Raw genomic sequence first — 24,766 nt, forward strand, 5'->3', positions numbered from 1 at the left:
ATCACGAAAATGAATATAAAGCTTTTATAGAAAGCAAAGTTCACTGTAAATTCTGTAATATTTCATTTGAATTGAGCCTTTATACAACATGATTAAGACTCCATTCATTACATACAAAAATAAGTCCACTCGTTGTCGCAGAGGCTATTGATGCTGGCATAAAGAACCACCAGGGGTGGTAGAGACTGACACAAACGCTGAGTTGGCATCTGGGTGACAAGCAATCCACCAGAAGTCAATACACTGCTCTTCTGAACAGTCTAGTAAGAACAGGAACTAAATCAAGGTTAAAACTAAGGGAAAGCAAAAAATAAAGGAGAAAGTAGGACAGAAAAGGAGGAGGAAAGGAAAAACATAAGAACAGCAAAGTTAACCTAATGAATTCCAAGCCAAATCAGTCCAAATCCTTAATTTAATACATATAGCAAAGAATATGAAAGTCAAGCATTGAAGGGATTCTCTTTCCTCTCTTACAGTATTTTACTGTGGGATAAGTAAGATGCACAGACCTTATGCACACAAGGCTCAATGAATTATTACATATGGAAACACTCAAAAACACCACTCATATCAAAACATGAACCTTTTCATCACCCAGAAAGTTCCTTCAGCCTCTTTCCAGTCAATCCCCACTCCCTGAGGTACCCATTCTGACTTCTGTCATCATACATTAGTTTGCCTGGTCTTCCTGAGAATGCACTATTTTCTATCTTGTTTCTTTCACTCTACATAATAATTTTGTTGGCATATCTCAGTAGTTTAAACTTTTTAAAATCACTGAATAGTGTTTCATTGAATGAAAACACCACAACTTGTATATTTTGCTGTTGATGGAATGTGTATTGTTTTCGATTAGGGGCTATTATGTATAAAGCTACCTTGACCATTTTTTACTAAGTCTTTCAGTAGGTATACATATATACTCATTTCACGTGGGTATAGACCAGGGGTTCTCAACCTGTTGGTCGCGACCCACAGGAACTGTACTAAAGGGCCGTGGCATTAGGAAAGTTGAGAACCACTGGTATAAACGAAGCAGTGGAACTGCAGGGTCATAAAGTAAGTTTATGTTTAACTTTATTAGAAACTGTCTAACAGTTTGCCAAAGATTTTTTTTAACACCAAAGAAAAGTATATGCCTTTAGTTTACATTTAAAAGTTCATAAAGATTTCATTTTAAAAATTAACATGTTAATCAGCTACATAAGATTTACATCACTTTGAATTTCACTTTCCAAAAATCATACAGACATAAACAGCATAAAGTTCAAATGGGGAAAAAACAAAAACAAAAAGCTTGAAAGATCTCATGCTTTTAGTGGGGTAATAAGAAAACTAATTTTAAAATCACTAGTGAGGAGATTTTACTGCCTTGGTAAGATCACCATTATGTCTGTTGTTTATACTATAAATTGGATTTCAAAGTAGTTTGTAAAAGTGTTATAGTCATATCATTTAAATAAATAAATAACTTTATATAAATTCCACATTTAAAAATAAGACTACAGTGTATTGTCTTCATAGAAATGTTAGAAATGGGCCTTTGTGAAGGAAAGCAGAAGAGAAGCCAAAAAGCACAAACCATACTGAAAGGTTTCAGCTCTTAGAGCAAATTATCTCCATCTCTTTAACTCAGAACTGGACTGACACCCCTACACGTGCACACTTTCTTTACCTTTGCTACAATATTCCACAGAAAACGTTTACAGAGTAACTCAAACTATCAGATGCCCCCAGGCACCTGGTAAGTACTATTTTTTCATCAGAGTTGGACCCAGGTTTCATAAAGATAATTATCACATAGGGCTTCTTGTAGCATTAAAAAGGCTACGGAGCTGAGACTGTAAAGACATCATCAATTTTAAGTGGTTCTTAGATATGTTAAAGAAAATTTCTACATTTATCAGCAATACATGTAAAAAGGCTAATTAATGAGGTATATAAATGTACATATTAACAATTTTGGGGGCGGTGCCTGTGGCTCAGTCTGTAAGGCGCCGGCCCCATATACCGAGGGTGGCGGGTTCAAACCCGGCCCCGGCTGAACTGCAACCAAAAAATAGCTGGGCGCTGTGGCGGGCGCCTGTAGTCTCAGCTACTCGGGAGGCTGAGGCAAGAGAATCGCTTAAGCCCAGGAGGTGGAGGTTGCTGTGAGCTGTGTGATGCCACGGCACTCTACCGAGGGCCATAAAGTGAGACTCTGTCTCTACAAAATAAAAAACATTTTGGATTTCTATATATAACAGGTAAAAGAAAAATGCCACAACTAGTTTTCAAAGAGCAACATACTATTCTTGGGTATATGATAAATATGGAAATAAAAATATTTTTCAAATTAAATGACAAGGACAAAAGTTCCCAAAATTTATGGGATACAGTAAAGCAGTGCTAAGGGGAGAAAGGTGAAAAACTACCAATTCCTTTAATGTCACATTTAAAGGAATAAGAAAGAAAAGAACAAACCAAACGTAATGATGGCAGAAGAAAAAAATAACAAAAGCTCAGAACAGAACTGAATGTAATGAAAATACACACACACACACACACACACACACAAAGGATCAATGAAACAAAAAGTCGGTTCTTTGAAAAGATAACCAAATCCAATCAGCCTTTAGTTAGACTGACAAAAAAAAAGGGACATTTTAACTAAATTCACAGAAATACAAAGTATCATTGAGATTACTATGGAAACCTATATACACAAACTAGAAACTCTAAAAGAAATAAATGGGTATATTTTGGAAATGCACAAGCTCCCCAGCTTGAATCAGAAAGAAATAGAAACCCTAAAGAGACCAATAATGAGTGCAAGACTGAATCATTAGTAAAACAACTCCCAACAACAACAATAACAACAAAGCTCCAGACCAGAAAGATTCACAGACATAGTCTACCATACCTGGCATTTATTCTATTGAAACTGTTAGGTCACACTGAGAAAGCAGGAATTCAACCTAAGTCATTCTACGATGTCAATTCAACCCTGACGTCAAAGCCAGGAAAGGACACAACAAAAAAGAAAACTATGGAAAAATATTCTTTATGAAAATACAGGCAAGGCTTGGCGCCCATAGCACAGTGGTTAGGGCGCCAGCCATATACACCAAGGCTGGTGGATTTGAAACTGGCCTGGGCCAGCTAAACAAAAACAATGACAACTTCAACAACAACAAAAAAATAGAAGGGCATTGTGGCGGGTGCCTGTATCCCAGCTACTTGGGACGCTGAGGCAAGAGAATCGCTTAAGCCCAAGAGTTTGAGGTTGCTATAAGCTGTGATGCCACAGCACTCTGAGGGCAACACAGTGAGACTCTGTCTCCAAAAAAAAAAAAAAAAAAAAGAAAGAAAATACAGGTAAAAGGTATCAATGAAATTTTAGCAAATAGAATTAAACAGCATATCAAAAAGATAATTCACCATGGTCAAATAATTTTCAACCCAGGAAGGCAAGGATAGTTCAATACACACAAATCAATCAATTACAATTGAATACATCAACAGAAAAAAACAAAGACCATATGATCACCTCCATAGATGCAGAAAAAGCATTTGAAAATATCTAGCATCCCTTCATAATGAAAACCCTCAACAAACTTGATAGAGAAAGAACATACATTAAAATAATTAATGTCATATATAACAAACCTATAGGCAACATTATACTCAAGGGGTAAAAGTTGAAAGCATTCCCCCCCCCACCCCAAGAACTGGAAAAAAAATAAGGATTCAATACCACTTATGATAGCTGCAAAAAAATAAAAATACCTGGGTATGTACTTAATCAAGCAAGGTAAATACCTCACAGGGAAAACTACAAAATGCTGATGAAAGAAATCATAAATGACATAAAGAAATGAAAAATTATCCCATGCTCACTGACTGGAAGAATCATCATTGTTAAAATGTCCATACTGCCTAAAGTGATTTATAGATTTAACGTAAGTCCCTTCAAAATACCAATGTTATTTTTCACAGATCTAGAAAATATAATACTATTATAAATTTCACAGGGAACTAAAACATAGCCCAGATAGCCAAAGCAATCTTAAGCAAAATGAACAAATCTAGAACATTACCTGACTTCAAATTATACTATAAGGCTGTAGGAAGTAAAATAGCATTATTTAATTAGCAATGTAGACACAAAGACCAATGGAACAGAAGAGATAACTCATAAATAAAATCATAACGCTGTAACTAACTAATTTTTGACAAAGTAGACAAAAACATACACTAGGGAAAGGATACTCTAGTCAATCAATAGCGCTGGGAAATCTAGATAGTCACATGTGGAAGAATTAAACTGGATGCCTATCTCTCACCTTATACAATAATTAACTCATGATGGATTAAAATCCTGTACGTAAGATCTGAAACCATAAAAATTTTAACATAAAATGTAGAAAAAACTATTCTAGACATTGGCCTAATTAAAGAATGTATGAGCAAGACCCCAAGAGCAAATACAGCAATAACAAAATTAATATATTAAGCTTAATGAGACTAAAAGTTTCTTTACAGCAAAGGAAATAGTCAACAGAGTAAACAGACATCCTACAGAATGGAAGAATATATTCATAAATTATACATCTGACAAAGTGGTAGTATCTAGAATCTATAAAGAGCTCAAACTCAGAAAAAAAATCAAATAACTCCATCAAAAAGTGGACAAAAGGAATTAATAGATTTTTCTCAAAATAAGATAGACAAATGGCCAAGAAATACATGAAAAATTGCTCAACGTTACTAATCGTTAGGGAAATGCAAATTAAAACCACAATGAGATACCACCTTACCCCTTTCATAATAGCCATTATCAAAAATAAAAGATGATGATGTAGATGTGGCAAAAAGAGAATTTTTATAAACTTTTGGTAGGAATGTACATTGATATAGATAGCAGTATGAAGATTCCTCAAAGATCCTAAAGCAGACCTACCATTTGATCCAGCAAGCCCACTACTGGGTATCTACCCAAAGAAAAATCAGCCTTTTTTTTAAAAAAAAAAAAAAAAAAAGACACCTGCACCAATATGCAGTATTTTTATCATAGCTCAGTTCCCAACTGCAAAGATATGGAATCAACCTAATCAACTGATCAACTGATGAACAGATAACCTGTGATGGAGTACTTCTCAGTCATAACAAAGTAATTCAATAATGTCTTTTGCAGCAACGTGGATGAGGCTGGAGACTATTATCTTTAGTGAAGTATTTTAGGAATAGAAAAACAAATACCACACGCTGTCATTTACAAGTGGGAACTAAATGAAGAATATATATGGTGATAAAGTGGTAGTAACCGACACAAAAACTAAGAAGGGGGATGGTGGGAAGGGTTTGAAGAATAAAAATCTACCTATTAGATACAAGGTACACTATTCTTGTGACTGGTACACTGAAAGACCTGACTTTAGCATCATACAATTCATCCCTGTAACAGAAATACTTGTACCTGCTAAATCTTTTGAAATTAAAATAAAACAGAATCATCACAAAAATAAAAAAAAATTAATTTAATTTAAAATTACATTAAAAAAATTTTTTAAAAAGCAACATATTACTAATACTGCTTTGTAGGAAGTTAGAAAAATCCCTGGAAAATAGCAGTTATTCAATAAGTATTTTTTGAATAAACGAAATTATTAACATGAGGGGCTTTCCATGTGGATCCTTCCTTTACTCTGCTACTGGAGGTTCTGTTCTCCCTCTTTTTGCTTCACCCTCTTTTTCTTATCATGCTTATCAATCTTTCTCCCTGTCAATAAACTCTACCCTGTTGCTTAAAAAAAGAAAAAAAGAAATGAAATGATTAATTAACCAGAGCTCTGTGGAGAAATATCTGATTATGCCAGAAAGCAAGAAGTGTCTAGAGAATGATGGAGAAATATCAGAATAACACAGGAATCAGAGTGGAGGAGGCCACACCACTGGGCAAACCAGGGATAACCTGAGCATCAAAAAAGATAATCATAGCAACAGATTATAAACCTATAAATAAGGAATCCAAGAGTCTACAAATGGTGAAAATAAGCCAAAAATAAAAAAAAAAAAGAGAGAGAGAGAGAGAGAAAAGAAAACTCTACCCTTGGGTACAATGCCAACAAACAAATCTTTATGGGAAACTGGATTTAAAACATCACTCTCTGGCAACCTTCAAGGTCATAATTGAGTCTGACACAAATTGTCAATGAATGCTAAATCTGGAAAGCGAAAGAAAGTTTGATGAGGAAAAGAATATTTATATATATTTATATAGTCTCAAAATATCACCTCAGAAAATACTTATTACTTACTTTTTAATAACCAAACAGACTTATCAATCATGAGGTCTGACAATTAAGTGTGCTTACATTGGCAGCACTGTACAGACAACTGACTAAGGTTTCATAACCTTGTTTATCAGTGTCTCCTGCTATCTGAATAGCATTTATTATTGTTGTTGCCTGTTTTTATGTGCCACTGCAAGAATGCTGAAGCTTGAATTAGAGCAATGAACATTAAATTTCTTATTAAATTTAGCCAGAGTGGAAGTGAAACCAGGGATATGTTAGTTCAAGATTATGAGGATAGTGCCATGAAGAAAATGGAAGTGTATAAATGGATTAGACGTTTTTTCTGGAGAAAGAGAAAGCATCACCGACGAAGAGAAGTCAGAGCAGCCAATAACAAGCAGAACTGACAAAACCATCACAAAATTAATCTAATTGTGCATCAAAATTGTCAGAGACTGTGAGAAGCATAGCAGACCAAGCAAACATTAGAGAAGAAAATATTAACTGAAAGAGAAAGGTGTGTGGAAAAATGGTCCTAAAGGAGTTCACGGATGAACAAAAGCAAAGGAGAATAGAAGTTTGCCAAGACCTCTTAAAGCGACAAGACGATGTTTTGGGCCATGTTATCAATATTGATGAAATGTGAGTGTACCAATACGACCCAAAACTAAGTGTCAAAATGTACAGTGGAAGTCAGCCAATTCTCCATGAACAAAAAAGTTCCATCGGTCCAAATCGAAAGCCAAAACAATGTTGAACCTTTCTTGGGGATTATTCATTATGAATTTGTGCCAAATGGACAGTTTACCAAGTTTACTATTTGGAAGTGCTGAAAAGGCTATGTGAAACAGACAAAAATGACCTAAACTAGCATGGCTCACTACTGTAATCCTAACACTCCGGGAGGTAGAGGCAGGAGGATCGCTTAAGCTCAGGAATTAGAGACCAGCCTCAGCAAGAGCAAGACCCATCTCTACTAAAGATGGAAAAAGCCAAGATTTTTAGAGGGGCCTATACTCCCTGCTACTGCGGAGGCTGAGATAGGAGGATCCCTTGAGCCCAGGAGTTTGAGGTTGCTGTGAGTTATAATGACCCCACAGCACTCTGGGGACAACAGAGTAAGACTGTCTCCCCCGGCCAAAAGGAAAACAAACTGAAATTTTTCTACCCACCCCCAAGAGTGCTAGGATTACAGGCATGAACTCACATCTAGCCTAACAACCTGAACTTTGCCTTTGCCTTCAAGTCATGGCTCTTGCATCACAACAGTGCACCAGCTCACACAGCACTGTCTGTGAGGGAGCTTTTAGCCAGTGAACAAATACCTATATTGGAACATCCTCTCTACTTACCTGATCTGGCCTTCAATTACTTTTTCTTTACCTGAAGATAAAGGAAATACTGAAAGCAAGACATTTTGATGACATTCAAGACATCAAAGTTAATACCACGACAACTTTGATGGAGTTCCAAAATTGCTCTGAAGGGTGAACTCTATCATTGATGCACAGCTTCCCAAGGGGAGTTTCCTTGGGAACTTCCCAATGGTTCCAAGGTAACCATTAGTGATATCCAGCAATGAAATATGTAGCACTTTTTCCAGGATGAGTTCACAAACTTCAGAAGTGAAGCCTGCCATACTCTTCACTATAAAAGTCATCCCTAATGAGATAAATCAATACCAATGTCTCCTCATATGAAGCACTAAAGATATAAAGCACTAAAGTCCAAGTTGTTTCTGTGGTATTCATGCTAAAAAAAAAAAATGCATAAATCATGAAGAAATGATGAATGAACCAGATGGGCAGCGCCTGTGGCTCAAAGGAGTAGGGCACCAGCTCCATACACCAGAGGTGGTGGGTTTAAACCCAGCCCCGGCCAAAAACTGCAAAAAAAAAAAAAAAGAAACACCAGACAATTCAACTGAGGGGTTCTGTATAAATATGTGGTCCTGTACTCTTCATGAACGTTATAATTATAAAAGATAAGAAAGACTGAGGAACTGTTCCAGATTGAGTAGAACAAAGAGAAATAAGTATATATAACTCATGGTCTTGATTAGATTCTTGATCTAATTAGGACATTATTGGGACAACCAGTGAAATGAGAATAGAGTCTACAGATCAAATGGAAATACCAATCAATGTTAATTTCCTGATAGGAGAGTGTCCATGCACATAGAAAATACACACTTGAAGTACTAAGAGGTAACGGGACATCATATCTATAATTTACTCCCAAATGGCTCAGATATGCTAAAAACACAGAATCTGGGCAAATGGTAGAGGGAAGCTCTACGTACTATTTCTACAAATTTTATATAAATCTGAAATTATTTCCATTAAAAGAGAGAAAAGAAAGCAAAATAGTTGTTTTGTTTTGTTTTTTTTTAGAGACAGTCTTAGTATGTCGCCCTCGGTAGAATGCTATAGTGTCATAGCTCACAGCAACCTCCAGCTTTTGGGCTTAGGCAATTCTCTTGTCTCAGCCTCCCGAGTAGCTGGGACTACAGGCGCCCACCACAACGACTGGCTATTTTTGTTGCAGTTTGTCTGGGGCCCAGTTTGAACCCACCACCCTCAGTATATGGGGCCAGCTCCCTACTCACTGAGCCACAGACGCCACCCTGAAAGCAAAATAGTTTTATGATATATCCCTGAATAACTGGCAGATCTACCATTCTGTAAATTAACCCCACTATGGCCTATCACTACCATTTAAAACTCAGACTGATCTTTCTCCCTCCACACATCCCTTAATCCTCAATATTGAGTTACAGTCACCAGGTTTACAACAAAGGGAACACTGCATTGTAAAGAGAAATGGACTGTCTTTTCAATAAATGGTGCCAGGTTAACTGAATGTCCACATTATTTTTAAAGAGAGGAAAAATCTTGACCTCTTGACTCTACCTCAGGTTATACATAAAACTGGATTCTTGACAGAATGTAGATCTAAATCTAAAAGGTAAAATACTAAGGCTTCCAAAAATAACAGGAAATTATCTTCATAACCTTGTGGGAGACAAGGATATCTTAAATAACACTCAGAAAAGCACTAACCATATAAAGGAAAAGACTCACGAATTAGTATTCATTAAAATAAAGAATTCATATTTATCAAAACACACCATTAAGAGTACATAAAAGATATTTGCAATACACATATCTGACAAAGGATATGAATCCAGAATACATAAGAAGCCAAGTTAATAAAAAATAAAAAAAAACCTTAAAAACAGACAATGAAGTTTTTTTAAGTGGGAAAAATATTCCAAATGGCACTTTATAACAGAGACTAGCCTAATGCCAACAGCATGTGAAAAGATGCCCACCTTCGGGAGGCGCCTGTGGCTCAGTGAGTAGGGCGCCGGCCCCATATGCCGAGGGTGGCGGGTTCAAGCCCAGCCCCGGCCAAACTGCAACAAAAAATAGCCAGGCGTTGTGGCGGGCGCCAATAGTCCCAGCTGCTTGGGAGGCTGAGGCAAGAGAATCGCGTAAGCCCAAGAGTTAGGGGTTGCTGTGAGCCGTGTGACGCCACGGCACTCTACCCGAGGGCAGTATAGTGAGACTCTGTCTCTACAAAAAAAAATAAAAAAAACGAAAAAAAAAAAAAGATGCCCACCTTCATTAGTTATTAGGGAAATGCAAATTAAAACCACACTATTATACCCATTAGCATAATAGCTAGAATTTGGAAAGCTGAAGATATCAAATCTGCCAGTAGGAGGATAAACTGATATTATTTGATATTATGTATTAATAATGACCACATTCATAACCTATAACCCAACAGTTCTTACCCTAAGAATGTTCACAACAGAAATGTACACATAAGAATATTCATATATTATTTCTAATAGCCCCAAATTGGAAACAATACAAATATGTACCAATAGTACAAGTAAATTATGGTATATTCATGCAATGGAATATAACACAGATGAATCTCATAAACATAATATCAAAAAAAAAACAAGCTATCACAAGAGTTCAGCGTATGATTCCAATGAGCAGGCACAGCTAATCTGACAGAAATCAAAACAATGGTTTCCTTTGAATTGTTTAATCAGTAGTAGAGGGCAGGAGGGAGGCTTCTGAGGCACTGGTAAAGCCTATGGTAAAATGTTGACCGTGTAAAAACTCGTCAGGCTCTACCACTGTAATGTGTGCATTTGTCTGAATGTAATACTGTTATTTTAAAAGTTTAAGCAAAATAATGTATTCATTCTCTCAGCTCACTGAACATTTGATAGAGGAAATTCTCACTTCCACCAGCTTTTCAGGTGCTCTCCTGTTTCCTTCCTCTGACTTTGGTGTACTTCCTGCTATAATCCTCTAAATGTAGACTTGGACCACAATTCTGTACACAATTAACTACTCTTGGTTTACTTTATATGCCTTGGAGAATTTGTTCTTTTCCATTCCCAATGCCACTCCCAACACCAGCAGAGCAGAACAGGAGGCATATAGTACTCAAAACATGGAAGTTTCTTTATTTCTTTTTTTTTTCTTTCTAGAGTAAGTTTTTTTTTTTTTTTTTTAATTGTTGGGGATTCATTGAGGGTACAATAAGCCAGGTTACACTGATTACATTTGTTAGGTTAAGTCTCTCTTGCAATCATGTCTTGCCCCCAGAAGGTGTGGCACACACCAAGGCCCCACCCCTCTCCCTCCTTCCCTCTCTCTGCTTCTTTTTTCACCCATAAACTATGGTAATGGTTTCCTTCCATTTGGTATCTTCCACTTTCCATTCACATGTCAAACTGAACTTCCTAAAATACTCCTAAATGTATCATGTGCTTGCTCCTAAGGATTAATTCTCACAAATTACAGGCACAGATTAACTGACAAGGCTAACATCCGAATCCATAACAAGCCACTATCTACACCTCCAGTCTTATCTTTTACTACTCACTTAACTGCTCTAATGAAAAACCATCTACCAAGAAAGATTTTTTTTAAATCAAACCTATTATCCAGATTTCTATTCTAATGCCTTTCCTCACAGTATGCCCTCAGTCTAAAATACATTTTTCCTTCTATACCTGCCTACTTTTCATTTGGTTCAACCACTTCAATCCATGTTTATCATTTATTGATAAACTATTTAACAGTTTGGGGGTTTTTTGGGTTTTTTTTGGTTTTTAGTTTTTTTTTTTAGACAAGAGTCTCAAGCTGTCGCCCTGGGTAAAGTACCATGGCGTCACAGCTCACAGCAACCTCAAACTCTTAGGCGTAAGCAATTTTCTTGCCCCAGCTCCCCAAGTAGCTGGGACTACAGGTGCCCACCACAAAACCAGGCTATTTTTTGGTTGTAGTTGTCATTGTTGTTTGGCAGGCCCGGGCTGGATTCGAACCCACCAGTTTTGGTGTATGTGGCTGGCACCCTAGCCCCTGAGCTACAGGCGCAAGCCTAACAGCTATTAACAGTTTAACTGCTGTTATCCACTTCGCACTCTTAACCATCAATTATTCACTCATGTGCAAAACTTTAAGATCTTCACAGAAAAGGTTATTTGATACCTGTTAGATCTATAAAAGCAAGTGCTTAACAAACAGGTGTAACAGAGTATAATTAATGATCAACCAATAAACTGAAAAGGTTTTTAAAAATTATAATAAAAATGTAAGACACAATTGTAAAAGGGACTTTACCTAACAAATGTAATCAGTGTAATCTGGTTTCTTGTACCCTCAATGAATCCCAAAAAATTTTAAAAAAATTATACTAAAAAAGTAGAAAGTGTCTCACAACTTCAAACTGAACAGAATCAGGTTTTTTCTTTACTACGATAATATGTTGGCTTGTTTAAGTTTAATAAATACTGCAACTAGTTGAACAGAAGTGAAGAAATTCATATTAGGAAAGCGATAAATTCTGGAAAGAGTAGTCCTTGAAAGAGCAGAGTATGTCTATATACCATAGGTCACATAAGAAAAAAAGACGTGTCAATGTGAGTTAATTATAAGTGTACAGATAATAATTAAACAGATTATAGAGTCATTGGCAGGCACAGTATCTTTCTTTTTACTCCATCATATAAATACCTACAGCAAATAGTAACCACTTGAATTAACAAGTTAACCAGTGAATGAGTGAATGGATGTATGGCTGGTACCCAACATAAAGAAACTTAATCAATTTGAAGTCATCAATTAATACACTGTGTCCAAAATATAAGTTTGACTCTTCCCAATAGACAATTGGACATAAAATGTTGTTGGTATTATACACAATCAGAGTAACTTTTAAAATTTCTTAGGAGCTTAAAATTACAATAATCATCTATCTACCCAGTAGTATTTTCCACACAAGTAGTTTTGGGAATTTGTATATTTCTTACTAAACTTTAAATAAGTGTTGTAAATTTATTTAGTTATTTATTTATTTATTAAATCATAGCTGTGTACATTGATATGATCATGGGGCATCATACACTGGCTTCATAGACCATTTGACACATTTTCATCACAATGGTTAACATAGCCTTCCTGGCATTATCTCAGTTACTGTGCCAAAACATTTACATTCTACATTTACCAAGTATCGCAAATACCCCTGTAAGATGCACTGCAGGTATAATCCCACCAATCCCCCTACCTTTACCCACTATCCCTCTCCGACCCCTCCCTTTCCCACTTCGCCCTATTGTTAGGTTGTAACTGAGTTATAGCTTTCATGTGAAAGCCCCAAATTAGTTTCATAGTAGGGCTGAGTACATTGGGTACTTTTTCTTCCATTCTTCAGATACTCTACTAAGAAGAATATGTTCCGGCTCCATCCATGTAAACATGAAAGAGGTAAAGTCTCCATCTTTCTTTAAGGCTGCATAATATTCCATGGTGTCCATATACCACAATTTATTAATCCATTCATGGATCGATGGGCACTTGGGCTTTTTCCATGACTTAGCAATTATGAATTGGGCTGCAATAAACATTCTGGTACAAATATCTTTGTTATGTTGTGATTTTTGGTCTTCTGGGTATATGCCCAGCAGAGGGATTACAGGATTGAATGGCAGATCTATTTTTAGATCTCTGAGTGTTCTCCATATATCTTTCCAAAAGGAATGTATTAATTTGCATTCCCACCAGCAGTGCAGAAGTGTTCCTTTTTCTCCACATCCACGCCAACATCTCTGGTCTTGAGATTTTGTGATATAGGCTAGTCTCACTGGAGTTAGATGATATCTCAAACTAGTTTTGATTTGCATTTCTCTGATGATTAAAGATGATGAGCATTTTTTCATATGTCTGAAGGCCTTGCGCCTGTCTTCTTCAGAGAAGTTTCTCTTCAAATCCCTTGCCCAGCCTGCAATGGGATCCCTTGTTCTATTCTTGCTAATGCGTTAGAGTTCTCTGTGGATTCTGGTTATTAAACCTTTGTCGGAGACATAACCTGCAAATATCTTCTCCCATTCTGAGGGCTGTTTGCTTGCTTTACTTACTGTGTTCTTGGCTGTGCAGAACCTTTTTAGTTTGATCAAGTCCCAGTAGTGTATTTTTGAAGCTGCTTCAATTGCCCGGGGGGTCCTCCTCATAAAATACTCACCTAGACCGATTTCTTCAAGGGTTTTCCCTGCACTCTCTTCTAGTATTTTTATAGTTTCATGTCTTAAGTTTAAATCATTAATCCAGTGAGAGTCTATCTTAGTTAATGGTGAAAGGTGTGGGTCCAATTTCAGTCTTCTGCAGGTTGCCAGCCAGTTCACCCAGCACGATTTGTTAAATAGGGAATCTTTTCCCCACTGAATGTTTTTAATTGGCTTGTCAAAGATCAAATAATGGTAAGTAGCTGGATTCATCTCTTGGCTCTCTATTCTGTTCCAGATATCTACTTCTCTGTTTTTGTGCCAATACCATGCTGTTTTGATCACTATCGATTTGTAGTATAGTCTGAGGTCTGGTAGAGTGATTCCTCCCGTTTCGTTTTTATTTCTGAGTAATATCTTGGCTATTCGAGGTTTTTTTCTGATTCCATATAAAACGAAGTATTCTTTTTTCAAGATCTTTAAAGTATGACAGCGGAGCTTTAATAGGGAGTGTGTTGAAATTATATATTGCTTTGGGTAGTATGGACATTTTAATAATGTTGATTCTTCCCAGCCATGAGCATGGTATGTTTTTCCATTGGTTAACATTTTCAGCTATTTCTTTTCTTAGAGTTTCATAGTTCTCTTTATAGAGATCTTTCATGTCTTTTGTTAGGTAAATTCCCAAATATTTCATCTTCTTTGGTACTACTGTGAATGGGATAGAGTCCTTAACTGCTTTTTCAACTTTACTATTGTTGGTGTATATAAAGTCTACTGATTTATAGATGTTGATTTTGTAACCTGAGATGCTGCTGTATTCCTTGATCACGTCTAAGAGTTTTGTAGTAGAGTCCCTAGTGTTTTCCAGATACACAATCATATCATCTGCAAAGAGCAAAAGTTTGATCTCTTCTGACCCTATATGGATACCCCTGATCACCTTTTATTCCCTAATTGTGGTGGCTAAAACTTCCATTACAATGCTGAAAAGCAATGGAGACAATGGGCAGCCTTGTCTTGTTCCTGATCTGAGTGGAAATGATTCCAATTTAACTCCATTCAATATGATATTGGCTGTGGGTTTGCTGTAGATGGCCTCTATCAGTTTAAGAAAAGTCCCTTCTAGACCAATTTTCTTGAGTGTTCTGATCATGAAGGGATGCTGGATATTATCAAAAGCTTTTTCTGCATCGATTGAGAGAATCATATGGTCTTTGTTTTTTAATTTGTTTATGTGATGAATTACATTTATAGATTTACGGATATTGAACCAGCCTTGAGACCCTGGGATAAAACCGCCTTGGTCATGATGTATAATTTGTTTGATGTGTTGCTGGATTCTGTTTATTAGGATCTTGTTGAATATTTCTGCATCTATATTCATTACTGATATGGGTCTATAATTTTCTTTTCTTGTTGCATCTTTTCCTGGTTTGGGGATCAGGGTCATGTTTGCTTCATAGAACGTGTTGGGTAGTCTTCCTTCTTTTTCTACATTTTGGAACAGGTTGAGTAATATAGGTACTAATTCCTCTTTAAAGGTTTGGTAGAATTCTGATGTGAAACCATCTGGTCCAGGGCTTTTCTTTTTAGGGAGGTTTAGTATGGTTGATGCTATTTCCGAACTTGATATGGGCCTGTTCAGTATTTCCACTTGATTCTGGCTGAGCCTTGGAAGGTGACGTGCTTCCAAGTATCGGTCAATTTCCTTCAGATTTTCCTATTTCTGAGAATAAAGTTTCTTGTAATATTCATTAAGGATTTTTTGAATTTCTGAGGAGTCTGTTGTTATTTCGTCTTTGTTGTTTCTGATTGACATTAGAGATTTTACTCTTTTTGTTCTGATTAGGTTGGCCAGAGGTTCATCTATTTTATTGACCTTTTCAAAAAACCAGCTTTTTGATTTATTGATCTGTTGTATAATTCTTTTGTTTTCAATTTCATTTAATTCTGCTCTCATTTTGGTTATTTCTTTTCTTCTACTGGGTTTGGGGTTGGAATGTTTTTCCTTTTCCAGTTGCTTGAGATGTCCCATTAAGTTGTTAACTTCCTCTCTTTCCGTTCTCTTGAGGAAGGCTTGCAGTGCTATAAATTTCCCTCTTCGAACTGCCTTTGCGGTGTCCCAGAGGTTCTGATAGTTTGTGTCTTCATTGTCGTTTTGTTCCAAAAAAATTGGCGATTTCTTTCTTAATCTCATCTATGACCCAGCTATCATTCAGCGTAAGGTTATTTAACTTCCATGTTTTTGTATGAGTATGCAGATTCCTGTTGTTACTCAGTTCAAGTTTTATTCCATGATGGTCTGAGAAGATGCAAGGAATAATTTCTATTCCTTTAAATTTACTGAGGTTAGACTTGTGACCTAAAATGTGATCAATTTTTGAGTAAGTTCCGTGGGCTGATGAGAAGTATGTGTATTCAGTTTTGTTGGGATGAAATGTTCTGTAGATGTCTGCTAAATCTAAATATTGGATGGTTAGGTTTAAATCTAAGATTTCTTTGCTCAGCTTCTTGCTGGAGGATCGATCCAACACTGCCAAAGGAGTGTTGAAATCTCCGACTATTATGGAGCTGGAGGAAATCAAGTTACTCATGTCTGTTAGAGTTTCTCTTATAAATTGAGGTGCATTCTGGTTGGGTGCATAGATATTAATAATTGAGATCTCATCATATTGAGTATTACCCTTAACAAATATGAAGTGACCATTCTTGGCCTTCCTTACTTTTGATGGTTTAAAGCCTTCTGTATCTGCAAATAAAATTGCAACACCTGTTTTCTGATTACCATTTGCCTGAAATATGGATGACCATCCTTTCACCCTGAGTCTGTATTTGTCTTTTAAGTTAAGATGTGACTCTTGTAGGCAACAAATATCTGGCTTGAGTTTTTGTATCCAGTCAGCTAACCTATGCCTCTTTAGAGGACAGTTTAAGCCATTCATGTTAATGGAGAGTATTGATAAGTCTGGTGGAATTTTGGGTATGGAGTTTTTCAAAGGTCCAGTGGACATTTTTAATCCTTTCGCCAGTGTGGAAGTTGGAGTTTGATCCGAAGTTTCTGAGTGAGTTTACTTTTGTGGTATAGGATTGGGTTGGTCATTGTGGAGGATAGGTCTGAGAATATCCTGAAGAGCTGGTTTACTTATGGCAAATTTTTTCAACACATGAATGTCATTGAAGTATTTAATTTCTCCATCATAAATGAAACTCAAGTTTAGCTGGATACAAGATCCTGGGTTGAAAGTTATTTTGCTTTAGGAGATTAAAAGTCAATGACCACCCTCTTCTGGCTTGAAAAGTTTCAGCAGAGAGATCTGCTGTTATTCTCATATTCTTTCCTTTGTACGTAATGGTTTTCTTTCACCGGGCTGCTTTGAGAATCTTCTCCTTCATATTAACTTTAGTGAAGCTAATTATGATATGCCTGGGGGATGACTTATTGGGGTTGAATCGTGCTGGGGTTCTGAATCTGTCTGCTATCTGAATTTCAGATTCTCTAGGCATGTCTGGAAAATTTTCTTTCATAATTTCATGCAGAAGGGCCTCTGTGACCATCGAGGCCACTTCATCATTCTCAGAAATTCCCATTATTCGTATATTAGTCTTCTTCGAATTATCGCAGAGTTCTCTGAGAGAATGATCTGTTTTTGCTCTCCGTTTCTCTTCCTCTTTGAGAGACTGGGAGCATTGGAAGACTTTATCTTCAATGTCAGAAATCCTTTCTTCTGCTTGCTCCATTCTATTGCTGAGGGATTCTACTGTATTTTTCATATCTTTGAGGGCTTATGTAAATTCTTGCTTCAGTGTGTCTAAGTCTTTGGTGGTTTTGTCTTTAAATTCGTTAAATTCTTGAGACAACTTTTGAATTTCTCCTCGAATTCCTAATTCCACTTTCTTAATCTTGTCTGCAATTCAAATTCTGAATTCGATTTCTGACATCTCAGCCAGTTGTTTATGAATGGGATCCACAATTACATCTGCCGTATCTTTTCTTGGGGGGGTTGATCTATTCTGGTTATTCATGTTACCAGAGTTTTTCCGCTGATTCTGCCCCATGGTTATTTTACTCCCTTTGATTTTTCCCCTGGGGCTTTATCGAGGGCCCGTACAGTGTTGTGGACTGAGAAACTGGGGCCCTGTCTTGTGTGGTGGGGCTAAGTGGTTCTGTCTTGTTTTCAGCTGGTTTCTGTTCGATCCTATTGTAACATTTACTCTGGCTTGAAGTCTCAGCTGTGTGGAAAAACCAGCAATTAAGTCACCCCGCCCGCCCACCTCTGGCACCAATTGGAAAAGGAAAATCAAACCTTCCTACAATCACATACCCAGGGCACTGCCTGAAAAGTCCTCAGTCTCTTAGTTCAGTTCAAAAGGTCCGAATCGATTGTCTCAATCGGCACCTGTCTCGGGTGGAAGAGTTCAAGAGGTCTCTGGGAACTGGATTACCAGGGTCTGGTGACTACTCTGATATGGCTTACTCCAGTGCTGCATGGAGTCAGGAGGAGCCACCTAGCAAATAGATCAGTCTGGGAAGGTTGATGTCTCCTTCCCCACTTTGCCCCTCCATCGGACCCAGTCACTGGTATCTCTGCAGATGGCTAACCCAGTTGCCTGTAGTGAACAGATACTCCAGGGGTTTGCACCTGCCTGAATCGCAAGGAAATCTGCCAGGCCACTGCAGTCTGCCGCTATCTAGCAGGAGGAGATGGGGCCTGACATCTTTGAGTGCATGATGCAGGTGGCGGGGGGAGGTGTTCACTCAGGCTTAGCCCTGTCCCTGATTGATGTTGCTAACAGAAGAGAACAGACAACTTTGCGGGATTCTGTCTCTGTTTCTGCTAAAATCGCCTGCAGAAGACAGGCTGTTCTGAGTTCAAACGTCTTTGCTGCTGGAGGTTTGTGTCCGATTACCTCTCTGAGTCGGCCCTGCCCTGGAAGCTTCCCAGGTTTGTGAGTAGCGTCAGGCAAATCCTTTGCTCACTGGTGGCCTCCTCTGGTTGCCCAGGGAGACAGGGGGTGTGGCTTCAGAATATCCAGAAGTGAGCCATTTTGCTGTTAAACAAAAACGGCTGTTGATCTGCCTCCAGGAACTGCCGCTCTGGTGTGGGCACCCAGCCGACCCTATTCTCCTCTGTCTCGCGCCCCAGAGTCAGCACTGACCAGCCGCAGTTTATGCTCTGTCAACACCCCTTGAGAGATCTCCCAAGAATCCGGACTCCTGGGGGGCAGGCCCCCAGACCCCCGAGTGAAAGTTGGGGGGAGTTCTGGGAGCTCAGCGCTGGAAACGGGGAAGCTACAGTTTTACTCAGTTTTATGCCTTGCCATATTGTTGCCCAGGGAGGGCTGCTGCACCGCGCCGCAGGGAAGTGCCGCGGAGGGGTGACTCCCCCTCAGCCGAGTGCCCTCTCCTGGCTCGCGTGTCTCAGAGTCAGTGCTGACCAGTCGCAGCTCAGGTACTGTGTACTCCCCTTGAGAAATCACCCAAGGATCTGAACTCCTGGGGGACAGGCCCCCAGACCCCGAGTGAGAGTGGGGGGGGAGTGCTGGGAGCTCAGCGGGGAAGCTAGAGTTTCACTCGGTTTTATGCCTGGCCGTATTGCTGCCCAGGGAGGTGCTGCTGCACTGCACCACAGGGAAGTGCCACCGAGGCATGACTCCCTTTTAGCCGGGTGCCCTCTCCTCACTTGCGTGCCTCAGAGTCAGTGCTGACCAGTTGCAGCTCGGGGACTGTCCACTCCCCTTGATAAATCACCCAAGAATCCGAACTCCTGGGGGACAGGCCTCCAGACCTCAGTGTGAGTGTGGGGGGAGTATTGGGAGTTCAGGGTTGCTGGCAAAGGATATTTAAAGTTTTATACAGTTTTATGCCTGGCAGGAGAACGCCATGGCACCCTAGTAGGGGAGGTAGGTCCAGTTTTTAGAAGGTCTCTCCTGTGGAGTGTAGTGGGAGGGCCTTTAATTTCTGCCCGTTTGTTTAATTGTGGGGCTCCTGAGCCGGTCTCATGGGGGAGGAGGACTCCCGTCCGCTTGGTGATGGATTTTGTACCTTTTGTTTGCGTCCTTGTGATCACAGCTTGCCTCAGCGGTGTTGGTGTGCATTCTTCAACCTTCTCTCTTGGTGCAGCTCAAATCCACCAGGATACTTACTAAATTTTTGTCCCTTAACTTTCCTTCTGGACGGAGCCTCTGTGGAAAGCTGGCTTCAGTCCGCCATCTTGTTTCTCCCCCTCCAAGTGTTCTAAATTTAATGTCAACTATTTCTAAAAATTTATGCCAACAAGTAAACTATGAATAATAAGATGCCTGGAGCTAATTTTAAAATTTTTTACTAAACTGAAATAAATTGTTTTATTTATATATTATAAATAAATAAATCCATTATATATTATGGATTTTAAAAGAGAAATCATTTCTATCTTTATGTTAGGAAAAAAACTCAGTTGAATTTTCTATGATTTGTATTCAATTGTGTTTTGGCCGACATTAAAAAAGTAAATAATATGCCTTTATAGCATCCACCAAAACAAATTTTGAAAATATTTCCAATTACCATCTTCATCCTCTTACCTTCTGTCATTAATCTGCTGCCTCTGTGTGTGCGCATGTGTGTGCTATTAATACCTGTTGACTATACAACTAGCCTGCAATAAATTAAACATACACAAAATAGTACATGTAACACTTAACAGAATAGAAGGAAAAGAGTCAGTGCCATACCTGGGTTGTTATTAACATTACTTTTGGGTGGTTTCTGAACTGGTTTGGGAAGCGCAGATTCAGTCAAAGCTTTATTAGCAACAGCTTGCTGGGCTTTCTTTATGCTGCTCCCTTCGGATTCCCATGTCTGCTCACCAAGACTCAGCTGCACTGAGAACATCTTAGAAAAACATAAACAGACAAAGAAAACATTTAAGATTTTTTCAAGAAATAAAATGAGCTGAGAAAAAATAAATACACCACAGAATCAGAATTTTAGAGCTAGAAGTGACCTTGTAGATCATTTGCAAGCAAATTTTACTCTACCTTGTAAAGGAATTTTAAGAGATTATACCAAATACCATTCTATCCTACTCAAAGGTTCGATAGTGGTTCTAAGCATATGTCATTGTGGGTAAAATAAATCAAGAAAAAATCTCTTAGGAAGGGAAAGGTGGCTCACACCTATAATCCTAGCACCTCTGGGAGGTCAAGGCAGGTGGATTGCTTGAGCTCACAGGTTCGAGATCAGCCTGAGCAAAAGCAAGACCCCCATCTCTAAAAACAGCTGGGTGTTGTGGTGGGCACCTATAGTCCTAGCTACTTGGGAGGCTGAGGCAAGAGAATCACTTGAGCCCAAGAGTCTGAGGTTGCTGTGAGCTATGATGCCATAGCACTCTACGGAGGGTGACAAAGTGAGACTCTGTCTCACAAAAAAGAAAAAAAATCTCTTCCCTAAATAGAATCACATTGTTAGTGTTATTCAAATAGTCCTCAGAAAAGTAGAGAAAGTACAAAGAGTAGGAGAAACTGAAAAAGGAGAGGGAGAGAAAAAAAGAGGGAGACTACAAGAGAAGCCACAAGGCCCTGTCTCTCATAACCCTTAGATAAAATCTAATACCTTAAATAGTATACTAAGGTATCACCAAGAAATTCTCAATCCTTACAACAAACATTTATCTACTTACTAAATCCTGCCCACATTTAACCTCATAAATATTTCTCAAATCTTTCTCCTCCCTCTGCCAACAACCCGGCACTGGATTCAGCCTTTCATCATCTTTAACTTAGATGTATTATAATAATATCCCAGCTGACACTGCTAAAAATAACTTTCTGAAACTCAAATCCAATCATTACCCCCAACTAATACAGGTTAAAAAGCCTTCAAGTATTCACATATCCTACATTCCATTCATACCGTATTTCCATATGAGCTCAAAAATCAATTATTCACCTTTAAAATTTAGCATCAGGTTATATAACATGTACATAAATGATTTGACTCCACAGACTGCTTTCTACTTCATAGGAATGTAAAGTATCAACCACAAAACATACATTATGAAGCAACAAATGTGTATTTGCATAGAGGAAATTCAGAAAATATCTCAAGTTGTTATCACCAATAATCATACCAATCAACATCATGTAGGAAGTATACATCAACAACTGTGATGTTTAATCTGAATCTACTCATAGGGAAACAAACACACAGATCTAGATTATGGGCTATTCTATAAGACAAATGGCCCACATTCCAAAGATGACAAGGTCATGAAAGAAAAAAAAAAGAATGCAGGAGTTGTTGCAGATTACAGAATACTAAAGAGACATGAAAAGACATGATAAATAGAATGCACGATCCTTGATTAAATTTGTAATGGAAAGACATTTAGAGGACATTCAGCAGATAACTTGGGGAGTTTGATTATGAAGCATATATAATTATAGGTTTGGCCAAGGTTAAATTTCTTGTGTAATAAAAAAGAAAAGAAAAGAAAAGCAAGAAGAAAATTTTTTTCAACTTTATTTTTTTTAATAGTTTTATTTATTTATTTTAATAGTTTTTGGCCGGGGCTGGGTATGAACCCGCCACCTCTAGCATATGGGGCCAGCACCCTACTCCTTTGAGCCACAGGTGCCACCCTGGAGCCCTTTTCTTTCCTTTCTTTTTTTTTTTTTTATCATAGCTGTGTACATTAATGCAATCATGGGGCACCAGCAAAAAGAAATGCTTTGCCTTTCTGCCAGAGCTGCCATCTTCCAATAATTCACCAAAATGACAAACACAAAGGGAAAGAGGAGAGGCCCCGATATATGTTTTCTAGGCCTTTTAGAAAACATGGGAGTTGTTCCTTTGGCCACATATATGCGAATCTACAAGAAAGGTGATATTGTAGACATCAAGGGAATGGGTACTGCTCAAAATGGCATGCCACACAGATGTTACCATGGCAAAACTGAAAGAGTCTACAATGTTACCCAGCATGCTGTTGGAACTGTTGTAAACAAACAAGTTAAAGGCAAGATTCTTGACAAGAGCATTAATGTTCATATTGAGCATATTAAGCACTCTAAGAGCTGAGATAGCTTCTTGAAATGTGTGAAGGAAAATGATCAGAAAAAGAAGGAAGCCAAAGAGAAAGGTATCTGGGTTCAACTGAAGCGCCAGCCTGCTCCACCCAGAGAAGCCCACTTTGCGAGAACCAATGGAAAGGAACCTGAGCTCCTGGCACCCATTCGCTATGAACTCACGGCATAATAGGCATAGCAAGCTTTGTCACATTCAATGGAAAGATGCCTCCTCAAGCTGCTGGAACCTTTTCCCTATGAATTCATGGCACAATAGGCATAAAGAATAAAACGCTATTGTAAAAAAGAATTTTTGTGTGTGATGATAATATTGTGGTTATGCAGAGTATCTTTAGTTTTAGAAGATAAATATGTGAAATGTGTCACGGTAGCTGAAATTTACTTTCAAATTATTCAAAGAAACAGTGTCCATATAGAGGGAGCAAGAAAAGTGGCACATAGATTAATTCATTACTAATGAATCTGACAGATATATGAGTGTCTATTATATGCATTACTCATTCAATTTTTTCTATAGGTTTCAATTTTTTCTGAATACAGAACTGGAAAATATTTACCAGAATTTGAAATTTGAAACGTCTTAATACATACCTACTAAAAATGATTAATTGTTGTTGTATTCTAATTCAGTTTAAAACATATACCCATGCTAAGGGTACATATGGGGCATTTAGAAAGGTATAATGGACATTAGAGACTCAGAAGGGGACCTATGGGAGGAGGATGAAAGATGGAAAATTATCTGTTAGGTATAATATAAATCATTTGGGTAATGGGTACATCAAAAGCCCAAACTAGATTCAGAGCAAGACGGCAGACTAGAACATGTCTTTTGCGGTCACTTGTGGTAAGACCAGGTAAAGAGGATTCCAGCCACCTCTGGAATGGGCACAGAGAAACAGCAGAGAACTCCAGGGGCCAAAAGGGAAGACAGGAGCAGGGAAGATGGGCACAGAAGGCAAGTGTTTGGGTGCCAGTAGAGGCCAGCTGGCTCTCCAGTGAAAGGCTAGAGAAGAGAGCTGTCCTGTAGGTTTTTTTGAACTTGGGTACTCACCAGAGCTACTTTGGGAGAACTTAAGGAAGCAAGTAATCTTGAATAACACCCAGTGGCTGGCACTGAGCCATCAGGTAGGGTGGAACTCTCATAGTTCAGGCGATAGCAGGATGCCACCACTGTAGGAGGGTTATCCGAGAGGAACGTGTCCTAGTGCAACTCTGGTTCTGACATGCCTGCTGAGCTGGGCAGCCAACCTGAGGGACACTTGGGCAGATCCCATTCCCCTGGGAAAGCCACTTTGTGGCCAACGACACTGTTTGGAAAGGTGAGGTGCATCTCTTAAGTAGGCTGATGAGAACTTCAGGCCCCCAACCCTGCAGGGATTGAGGTCCAATAAATAAGGAAGATGGAACTAGGTCTCCCTGGGTTAAGACAGCGGCATCTAGCCCCCAATTTACACAGCACAATTAGTGGCATGAGTCTCCTAACCCCAGACCAGTATGTGTTGTCCAGGAAATATATTATAATACATAAATACATTATTTTCTTTTTCCTTTTTTCATTTTTTCCCCTGATTTTATTGTTGTTGTTAACTTTCTTTTTCATTTTTACTTTCTTCCTTAGTTAAGGGCTCCACATTTGCTATGATTTTTCTGCCTTTTTTTTTTTTTTTTGAGGCAGAGTCTCACTATGTTGCCCTCAGTAGAGTGCCATGGCATCACAACTCACAGCAACCTCAAACTCTTGGTCTTAAAGAGATTCTCTTGCCTCAGCCTCCCAAGTAGCTGGAACTACAAGCGCCCACTACAACACCGGGCTATTTTTGGTTGCAGTTGTCATTGTTGTTTAGCTGGCCCGGGAGAGGTTCGAACCCACCAGCCT

At 38.4% G+C, this 24,766-nt stretch overlaps 1 protein-coding gene across 8 annotated transcripts in view; it reads right to left on the reverse strand.

Annotated features, from left to right (window-relative positions):
- Positions 1-24,766, reverse strand: part of STAU2 (staufen double-stranded RNA binding protein 2) — a 329,861-nt gene that overhangs the window by 235,058 nt on the left and 70,037 nt on the right. For all 8 annotated transcript variants that reach the window (XM_053559242.1, XM_053559239.1, XM_053559244.1 and 5 more), the window contains one exon: positions 20,533-20,692. In XM_053559242.1, coding sequence (XP_053415217.1) covers positions 20,533-20,692 — 160 coding nt within the window. The remainder of the gene's footprint in view (positions 1-20,532; positions 20,693-24,766) is intronic.

Source organism: Nycticebus coucang, chromosome 13 (genome assembly GCF_027406575.1).
Source record: "Nycticebus coucang isolate mNycCou1 chromosome 13, mNycCou1.pri, whole genome shotgun sequence".
Lineage (NCBI taxonomy): Eukaryota > Metazoa > Chordata > Mammalia > Primates > Lorisidae > Nycticebus > Nycticebus coucang.